The sequence below is a fragment of the Triticum urartu genome, chromosome 2A, assembly GCF_056163025.1.
Source record: "Triticum urartu cultivar PI428250 chromosome 2A, HENAU_Tu73, whole genome shotgun sequence".
Taxonomy (NCBI): Eukaryota; Viridiplantae; Streptophyta; class Magnoliopsida; order Poales; family Poaceae; genus Triticum; species Triticum urartu.
This window is the reverse complement of record NC_141874.1, coordinates 5914411-5925004: the sequence shown is the minus strand read 5'-3', so window position 1 is coordinate 5925004 and position 10594 is coordinate 5914411. Positions and strand designations below refer to the sequence as shown.

The following is a 10594-nucleotide window of genomic DNA, read 5'->3' as shown; positions in this document are numbered from 1 at the left end:
ATTCTTAATTTACCCTATTTAAATAATTCACATTCCAGAATAAGATTTTTTTATGTGACGGTTATCCTCTCATATCGAATTTATTGTTGGATCTTCTGCCTAACTTACGTATGCTCCAAAATATGAATCAATGGTAGTAATGAGATGTTAAAATAAGGCATTACAGGATTGGCCTAATTTTATTACCCCCTTAATTAGTTTTTGCTTTTCAAGTGTACTACTAATTGTCTACATGCAATGGACATTAACATTAGGCGGTATATTACTTGCACGCCCATATTAAGTAGGATATTATTTGTGTGCTAATTTTTTGATTAGTGATATTTTGGTATGATATTAATTGCACGCTAAACATGTCGAGCGCTCGTCGGTCGTTGGATTGACCTACTTTGATGGCCAAGATTACTAGAATCTGTCTCATTGGGTCTTTTTATTCTTGTATATATAGATATAGATATACGAGTAGATATATAGGGTGACATATCAGTAGCTTCATCAACAATTGAAGTCATATAGGTCATACGTAATTGGTCTCTTGAGCTGCATCCATGGCGTTCTCCAAGCATGCCATCGTACTCGCCACTCTCCTCCTCACCGCCCTCCTCATGGTTGCGGATGCTCAGCCGACACCCAAGATAGGTACGCACATCGGTACATGGATGCATGCACGTGTCCTTGATCAACAAATAAAACCTAGTTTGTCTCGTTTGATTTGATGTGGTACCTTGACAAATGGTTGCGATGATATATGATCTGCAGATTGCCCGTTATCGTGTAACGCTCGTTGCGCGAAGAACTGGAGGAACAAGATATGTAACAAGGACTGCAATATCTGTTGCGACAAGTGTAACTGCGTCCCTTCCGGCACAGGCCAGGAGACCCGTAACGAATGCCCCTGCTACGCCAACTTGGTTGACTCAAAGACCGGCAAGCTCAAGTGCCCATAGTCGATGGATCCTCCATCCAAAGGCATGCATTCATCTACATGCAAGCCTGATACCTGGCTTGAATAAGCTATCTCTTTTTTTACTAGTCCCAATGTTCAACAATCTCTCTGGCCATGTAAACCTAGAAAAGTACGTACATATATATTATCGATATATTCGTACGCTCTATCAAAGTCATACAGTAAAAATGGTTTTTATCTTGATGAAACAACCTTTGAAGTATACAAACTCTACAAAAGGAGTTGATTCTGGTTATTATTATCGGCCCATCGATCCAGGCTGGTAATTATGCTCTTGTCTAGAAAGCTGGTGCTATATATCTGGATTCTGTTTTTCGAAAAGGCTATGGTTGCGTATAAAGTTGTGTCTTGTTCAAGTGCTGATGGGGTCGTGTATTTTGGAATTTATAAAATCATGCATCCCTTGAAGTGCAATGTGTTTGCAACTATGTATGATGTAATTTTTTAACATATGTATGATGATTGGAGCATTCTCTGATTTTGCTTTTTAAATTAATCCAGAAGAGCAAACTGTCATTGTGTGAGTTGTCCCCATAGCAGAATTAGTGTTTGGCAAAATATGAATTAGTGTTTGGCAAAATATCCAGAAGAGCAAACTGTCATTATGTAAAAAATTATTAATTTTTTTTGGATGTTCATGATAGTGTCGCAAGCATGCTTGAAAATTTTCATACAAATGGAGCAGTAGTGTTTTCTCGGCGAAAAATACAAATTTGGGGTAAGATTCGGTGTTCAAATTTTTTTTTTTTGCACAGGTCAAAATGTTTAACCTTTTGCCTAAAACTTTGCATGTAGCATTTGGATATGACTATAAATACGTAAAAAAGTTGTTGGGATTTTTTTGACATTTCAAAAATTATTTTTCACGTGTAGGAGCATGTGCTGTAAGGAGCCAAATTGAGTTTCCGGTAATTTTTTATAATTTAGCTTGACATGTGTCGGCTGGTCTGGTTGTGCTTTCTGAATTCAACCGGAAGAGCCAAATGTCATGGAGTTTGGTCAAATAATTTAGTCTTGATTGAGTCGCCTCTCTTATAGTAGAGGTTGTGTTTGGATAAAATAAGTTCATATCGATTGGGTTCCCCCAATAGCATAGTGTGTGTGTGTGGGGGGGGGGGGGGGGGGGTGATGAGTGAGTTTGGGCAAGCCCAGGCGGATGCAATCTTGTCAGCGCGGTTCCCCTCTCCGGTGAGCCCGTTCAGCCCTCCAGGACGAACGCACAAAAAAGAGAGTTCCTAACCATGCACGATGCTGCGAGTGAGAAAATATTCATGTTTGAAATAACTTCCGTGTACCATTAAGTTTTTCTATAGAAAACAGATGTATTTCTTCAGGAGCATAACACAGCGAATCAGTGTGTCGGTACCGTGACAGCTAGGTTCATGGACCCAACTACCCACGAGTCACGGTCGCTCCCTGGTTAAAACTCAAGAAGACAGAAGAATTACTCATAACAGGTTTTTCCCCTGTAAACCAGTGATGGTATGCAGATATTCATCAAGTGTTACATCAACAACCGCTTCAAGGAGCCCAGGCTCATAGTTTCCATCCAAGACACGAAAGGTGGAAAAAGGAAGACAGAACCATCCAGCAACAAGCCCGGACGGCCAAGACCCGGGAACGACTACGCCCGGCAACAACTGACGCCAGCTGGCCCGCCCTCAGTAAGCGTCGACAACAAGCTATCGTCCCCATGCATGGCGCGACTGTTCTGTGCACATAGAGCCTTTACGCCACACAGTGGGAGGGCAGGCGCGCCGGTAGAGGGACAAGATGTGAGGGATGAATCAAGCCCACGCTCCATCGCATGGTGCACACCTATATGGTGGCGTTTACAAACACCAAAATGTTCTTAACAGATTTTCTATTTTCACATCCTGATGTGAAATTATTACCTCACATCTAACTTTCTAGTCACACAATTTAGACATCAAGATTCTTATTCTTTGGTCTTTTTTTGTCTTTTGGTGTTGTTCCTGTAACTGTAGCTCGCGCGAGGGGCTACCATGGTGGCGTTTAGGCTGGGTTTTTTTTTTTCACAACCCTCGTGCTTTGCTTTCCGTCTCTTCTTTTTTCATTTACCTGTTTCAAATTCATACACTTTTTTAATTCATGAGATCCTTTCCTTGTTTCTTTTTCTTTTCTTTTTTCCATTTTTCTAAATTCATGAATTTTTTCCCATCATTGTTAGCTGTCTGTCCACCAGCAAACAAGGGGGCCGTATTTTTTCTTGTCCCAGTTGCAAGTCTACCTCAACTTGCAAGTGAGTCCCGACCTTCTTTTCTCACACTTGTATTCCCATCCTTGACCCGCAACTGGGCTTTGACATTTTCGTTACTCAGTTGCAAGTCCATCCTTGACTCGCAACTAGTGTCCAAACTTTTATTGTCATAGTTCTAAGTCCACCCTCGACTCACAACTGAGACCCAACTTTTTTAGTCCTAGTTGCAAGTTCACCCCTGACTCGCAATTGGAGCCCCATCTTTTTAGACCCAATTGCATGTCCATCTTCTATCTGCAACTGGGGCCGACTGTTTTTGTCTTGGTTGCAAGTCCACCAACGACTCACAACTGGGTTCCCGACCTTTTTTTTCCTAGTTGATAGTCCAACATCGACTCACAACTGAGATCAACCTTTTTTGTCTTAGCTGCAAGCCTACCGTCGACTCGCAACTGGTTCCAACCTTTTTTGTCCCTGTTGCTATTCCACCTTTGACTCGCAAATAGGGCATGACCATTTTGTCGTAAATTGCACATCCATCCTCGACTCGCAACTGGGGCCCAACATTTTATTGCCTTAGTTGCAAGTCCATCCTCGACTCGCAGCTGGGGCGTGACCTTTTTTTGCCCCAATTGCATGTTCACTTTTGACTTGCAACCAGGCCCCAACCTTTTTTGTCCCAGTTCACTACTAGGGAAAACCTTATACACAAAATCTTAGCAGCAGCGCGGCATAAAAACAGGCACTGCTGCTAAGTAGTAGCAGCGCGGCTGCGGAAAGCTCGCTACTGGTGCAAACTTAGCAGTAGCGCGTGACGCTTAAACCGCGCTGCTACAAAAATCCACCGACAGTACACAACGACATAAGTTTACCAGTAGCGCGGCGCCAGGGAGCGCACTGCTGCTAATGCCATAGTAGCAGCGCGCTTTTTTGTCACCTCGCTGCTGCTAATTTTGAAATTATGCACAGGCTGGCCCGTTTAGCAGTAGCGCGTGACAGGAAAGCGCGTTGTTGCTACGCTCTTAGCAGCAGCGCGCTTTCTCTCCCGCGCTACAGCTAAGACGCAGCACCCACCACCTTTTCCACCTCCCCCTCCCCATCTCCTCTCCTCCCTTTCCCCTACCTCCCACATCCTCCCTCTCTCACTCTTCTTCTTCCTCAATACTTCTCCCCCCATTACTCTCCCTCTTCTACCTACCTTTCTCTCTCTTCATTACTCCTAGCTATAACTACACCACCTCCATTAATTCATCTCCTTTCTCTTTTTCCTCCCCCCTCCACTAGTTGAAGTTGTCTCCTCCCAAATTAGCTAGCTAGGTAGATGTAGCATTTAGTTAAGTGACCTATTTGCCCCCTAACTAGATCTTTCTTTTTCAAGAAGAGCTTTGTGCACTTTTGACCTCCCTACATCATCATCTCCACCGTGTGCTCGATCTCGAGATAGAGGTGTGATTAATATTTCATGCTTTTGCAAAATGGAAATATGTTTATGCATGTGTGTGTGATATTTTTATGGAAATTGTGTGTGTGTGGCATGAGTTGACGCCAAATTGTGCATTTGAGTTGCCTATGTTTTGCCGAAATGTCGATTTATTTCCGTTTCGATGAATTCCGGGCAAACTCTGGATATATATATGTCCTACTTTTAAGGAAGGTCATGCCGAATTTTTTTATGACTTTGATGAATGCACGCATATTTATAATCAATTTGTTTATTATTACCATGCAGAGTTCACGATGGTCAGTGGAACGATGATGGACAGGTGGTTGCGGTCGGCGGTGCAGGACATGAAGGAAAATAACCTGACAGAGGTTTTATGTCCGTGTCGAAAATGCAAAGGAATAGTTTGGCTTGACCCCCATGTCGATGGTCGTGTCAAAGCGCACCTGCTCATGACTGGTTTCATGGATGGCTATACTCGGTGGATAACTGAAGATGAGGATGACGATGTTGAGGATGCCGACGGGGCAGGCAATGATGACACGGGGCAAGACGAAGAGATGATCGATAATGGCGGCGGGGAAGAGGGCAGACATGGCGGCGGAGAAGGGGCCGGACATGGCGGCGGAGAGAACGACATGGACTCCACGCAGCAGAGTTCGTCGGTACTAAGTTCAATCGTGCGGGACCCTCAAGTTCAAGCATTGCTTCGCAAGGAGACGAGTACTGAGAGAGCTGCTTCTAGAGAGGAGGCTAAGCTGGAGCAACTGGTGGTAGACTTGAACACTCCATTGTATGATGGTTGCAATCCTGAGGTGACCCGCTTGAGTTTCACGCTCCAAGTGCTGAAGACGAAGGCTAAAAACAAATGGACCGACACTAGCCTCGATGAGCATCTCAAGTACCTAAAGGATGTTCTTCCCGATGGTAATCTATGTCCTAGTAGTGTTGATGAGGCCAAGAAGATCGTGTGCCCTCTTGATCTGCCACACGTTAGATACCATGCATGCATCAACGATTGCATAATTTATCGGAAGGAGCACGCGGAAAAAATAAGTTGTCCGGTGTGCAATGCTTCTCGATACAAGAAGGCCGGGAAGAAATGTCCCCAGAAAGTGGTATGGTACTTACCGATCACTCCCGGTCTCCAGACGTATTTTGTAAATCCCAAGGAAGCAAAGCTAATGCACTGGCACGCGGAGAGGAAGAAGCCCGACGATGGAGATGATCCGAAGCTGAGACACGTCAAGGATGGAAGCCAGTGGAGAGCGTTGAACAGCTTCTATCGGTATTTTGAATGTGATGCAAGGAACATCGTGCTTGGCGCGTGTACCGATGGCATGAATCCGTTTGGAAACCAGAGCACCAACCATAGCACATGGCCCGTGTTTGTATGGATGTACAACCTCCCCCTGGTTGTGCATGAAATTGAAGTACATTCACATGAGCATGCTTATTCAAGGGCCGAAACAACCAGGAAATAATATTAATTTGTATCTGGGGCTACTTCAGGAGGAGTTAGACACGTTATGGAAAACACCGGCCAAGACATGGGACGCCAGCAAAGGCGAGTATTTCAACATGAGAGCCGCGCTGATCACGACAGTGCACGACTATCTTGGTTACGGATATGTGGCAGGCCAGGTGTGCCATGGATATTGCGGATGCACGCGGTGCATGGATGATACGACGTCTCAGCAGCTAAGGTCAAGGAAAGATGGCGGGTCTAGGAAAATCGTGTACATGGGGCATCGAAGATGGCTCAAACAGGACGACCCGTGGAGAAACCGTGGAGATCTATTCAATGGTCACGCTGAGCATCGAGGACCTCCACGTAAGCGGAGCGGTGCCGAAATCGATGAGCTGTTGAAAAACTGGAAGGAGTGCCCCGCGCCGGGAAAGACGATGAGAAAGGCGCCGGAGCCGCTGCTGAAGGTATGGAAGACGAGGTCTGTGTTCTGGGACTTGGAGTACTGGCACAAACTCGATACACCTCATTGCCTTGATCAAATGCATATCTGTAAGAATGTCCATGAGAGCTTGCTCGCAACACTAATGAACATGCCGGATAAGACCAAGGATGGGCCGAAGGCAAGAAAAGACTTGCAAGATTTGGAAATCAGGGAAGATCTGCACATGTCGCCACGTAAAATGTCAGACGAGACAGAGACGGAGACAGAGGCACGGGAGAAGAAGGGCAAGAAAATAAAGAATGAGGATTATTGCCCCCCTTCTTGCTTCACCTTAAGTCAGGCTGAGATCAATCAATTCTTTAAGTGCCTTACCGGAGTCAAAGTTAGTTCCGGTTACTGTGGCAAGATAACTAGATATCTAGACACGGACAAGAAAAGGTTCAGCGGGATGAAGTCTCATGACTGTCATGTGATGATGACGCAGATATTACCTGTTGCCCTTAGAGGGATAATGGACAAGCACGTCCGTGACACGCTTATTGGTCTCTGCAACTTTTTCGACGTCATCTCTCGAAAGTCGATCAGTGGAAGCAGCTCCGAAGGCTACAGGAAGAGATCATTGTGATACTGAATGAGCTTGAGATGTATTTCCCGCCCGCGTTCTTTGACGTGATGGTGCATCTGTGTGTCCATATTGTGGATGACATAATAGACCTGGGGCCATCATTCCTGCACAACATGATGCCATTTGAGAGGATGAATGGGATCATCAAAGGATTCGTTCGTAACATGTCCCATCCGGATGGAAGCATCGTCCAGGGCTATTTGACACAAGAGTGCATCTCTTTCTGTGAGAATTTTCTATATGCACTACAGGAATCAGCTATTTTGCCGTCTGCCACGGCGGACGGCAAAAGGCTCCGGCAAAGTAGGCGACGGTAAACAGCTACTTTGCCGTCTGCTTCCTGGCGGCTGACGGCAAAGGCCCTTTGCCGTCTGCGACGGACGGCAATAATTGCGCTGTCAGTCCGTTAAGTGGCTAACGGCAGGCCTTTGCCGTCCGCCGCTGACGGCAAAATTTCTAGTGTCTTTGCCGTCCGCCGTATGATGTCATCTACACGTCACTACATGGCAGGTTCTTTGCCGTCTGCCACTGATGGCAAAGTGCAGGTTCTTTGCCGTCTGCCACTGTAGGCAAACTGACCAAATGGGTCAGCTCCCAGGAAGCACAGCTGGATGCCACGTGTCTTCTTTGCCGTCCGCGGCAGACGGCAAAGAGCCCGTTGCCGTCGGTGGCAGACGGCAAAGAGCCTGCATATTGGCTCTTTTATCTGTTTTTTATTAAATCCAACAATTTTCATCACAAATATATATGACATATATAGATATATTTCAAAAGGCCATTACAGAGCAAACATATAAGATATCCAACACATAACTTCATCATCCAACCATATATATTACATGCATAGTTCCATCATACATAACAAGTTCAACATAGAGGCATCCAACCATATATATTACAATAGTTTCATCCAACGATACATGCATAGTTCAACGATACAAAAGAAACAGAGAAAGGGATAAGGAACACTCCATCTATGCAAGCTTTCGTCAAGTGAATGAAATCTGCAAAATGAAAAATAAGAAAGTTAGAACAAGAAGAGCAGAACAAGAAGAAGACTAGAACAAGAAGAGTAGAACAAGAGGAAGACTAGAACAAGAAGAGTATGTCATTTATGAGCTAACTTACGTGAAATGGATCATATATGAGCTAACTAAGTTGAAATGGGTCGTTTATGAGCTAGCTAAGGTGAAATGGATCATTTATGAGCTAACTTAGTTGAAATGGGTCGTTTATGAGCTAACTAAGGTCAAATGGACCGCTTTTGAGGTAACTAAGGTGAAATGGATCATTTTTTAGCTAACTTAGGTGAAATGGATCATTTATGAGCTAACTTAGTTGAAATGGATCGTTTTTTAGCTAACTTAGGTGAAATGGATCATTTATGAGCTAATTTAGTTGAAATGGATCTTTTTGAGCTAACTTAGGTGAAATGGATCATTTAAGAGCTAATTTAGGTGAAATGGATCGTTTTTAGCTAACTTGGTGAAATGGATCGTTTATGAGCTAAATTAGTTGAAATGGATCGTTTATGAGATAACCTAGGTAAGATGGGTCATTTTGGAGTTAACCTAGGTGAAATGGGTCATTGTAAAGCTAACATAGGTAAAATGGATCATTTAGGAGCTAATCTAGGTAAAATGGGTCATTTTTGAGCTAACTTGGATGAACTGGATCATTTATAAGCTAACCTAGGTAAAATGGGTCATTTTAGAGCTAACTTAGGTAAAATGGATCGTCTATGAGCTAACTAAGCTAATTGTGCAATTTTTGACATAAGTAAGCTAAGTACAGATCGTTTTAGAGCTAACTTAGGTAAAATGGATGGTTTTGGAGGTCAGTAAGCTTATTAAGTCATTTTGGAGGAGAAGAAGCTAAGTCTAGGTCATTATGGTAAGCATTGGAGGAAATAAAGCTAAGTCTAGGTCTTTATGCATGTGTTAAGCAAAACACTTGATAAACTTACCAAGATCCAGGAGGTGTAGGAGCGGGGTGGCTCGTGTCGGTAGCTGGAGAAGGATCGTGCGATGCTTGTCTGGAGTTACGCTGCACCAAAGATCATTTCCAATGTCTTGTTAGCATGATGACACTCAAATGTTAAGACTAGCAAGTAATGTCCATTCAAATAAAACTCACCGTGGTCCCAGGAGCAATCACTGGCATCGGCGGAGCGGTCTAACCTGTCTTCTCGCACACAGACTGCACATTTGGTTTTGACGACTCGGTCATACTAGTTAGTAATGAGACAAACACTACATGAATGTTTTGGCTAATCTGCAGAAGAAACTTACCACAAGGAGCTCGTACATGGCCCTTGCCTGCATGACATTCCGTGCCCTCTCCTCCTCCATCATCTTTGTCGTCCTCTCCTCCAACTCTCGCTGCCTCTCCGCCGCCTCCGCCAGAAGTTTCTCTGTTCTATCTCTCTCACTCTGTATAGCAGCCTGCAACACCACTCACATGACCATTTGTAATCATTGATGGAAGCGCACACAATGTAATGGAGAAAGATAACTGAGTACGTATCACTAACCTTGATGGCGAGTTGCACTGGCCGTTCACGAGGCCTTATCTCAGGAGCGGAGCTCGACTGGCGCGCCTTGATCTCCGGGAGAGTGCTAGGACAACGGATAAGTCCATCTCCAATGGCTATGGAGCCATGGGACCTCCCGCCACCAGATATCATCACCAGCTCTGGATCAATGGGACCCTGGCTCGGGTTAAAGTCCTCCCCTTTCCTCGCCTTCCCCTCATCTCTATATCTCACGAGCTTGTTGTGGGAGGAGATGTTGGTGAAGTTGTTTGCATCATCGAGGTCAGACTGAGAGAAAGCCTTGACTTTCTTGAAAGAGGCAGTGTGGGCCATGGCATACAGGTCATACACCTCTGGCACCTTATCCGCCTTATTGTAGCGTGCCTGAAAGAGAGAAATAATGAAAATTAGTAATTAAAGGGCTCAAGCTAGCATGATGAATGAATTGCATGAATCATGAAGCAAACCACATACCCAGTTGCGCCCGAACTGATATAAGTTGGAGCTGCCTTGATGGTGTGGCACACCTTCCATTTGGGCACGTTTGTACTTGGCCTCGTTGTGGAGGGCTAGCCATTGTTTTGAGCACCACTCATCAACCAACACCTCCCAACAATCCATCCGATCCGCACACCATCTCGGAGGCGCCTAAGTTAGCAAATAGAAACTTGAGCGCTACGGCTAAGAATTACTAAATGAAGGAACTTAAGTAGAGAAGGCCTTAAGAATTACCTTCATGTACTGCTCCTTACTCAGGAACTTATCGCGGCACGCCGGCTTGGTCTTCTTGATACCACGCAAGGCGTAGTAGTCTCGAACAGCCTGCACCCGAGCCTCGTGCCGTAAGTTCTGGAGTAGGCGCTTGTAGACGTTCTCGATAACATGTGCCGCGTC

The 10594-nt window shown here is 44.8% G+C and overlaps 1 protein-coding gene across 1 annotated transcript; it reads left to right on the top strand.

The window, feature by feature from the left end:
- Positions 1-481: 481 nt before the first annotated feature.
- Positions 482-1091, top strand: LOC147982739 (cypmaclein-like). Its single transcript, XM_087539335.1, has 2 exons — positions 482-639; positions 760-1091. Exons 1-2 carry the CDS (start codon positions 549-551, stop codon positions 945-947), a joined length of 279 nt encoding a protein of 92 aa, XP_087395461.1. The 5' UTR covers positions 482-548; the 3' UTR covers positions 948-1091.
- The last annotated feature ends 9503 nt before the right edge of the window (positions 1092-10594 follow it).

Bases quoted from the DNA above. Each gene is read 5' to 3' on its own strand.
- LOC147982739 (XM_087539335.1), top strand. From the start codon at position 549: ATGGCGTTCTCCAAGCATGCCATCGTACTCGCCACTCTCCTCCTCACC. The intron at 640-759 runs GTACGCACATCG...TATGATCTGCAG, and splicing joins TCAGCCGACACCCAAGATAG to ATTGCCCGTTATCGTGTAAC.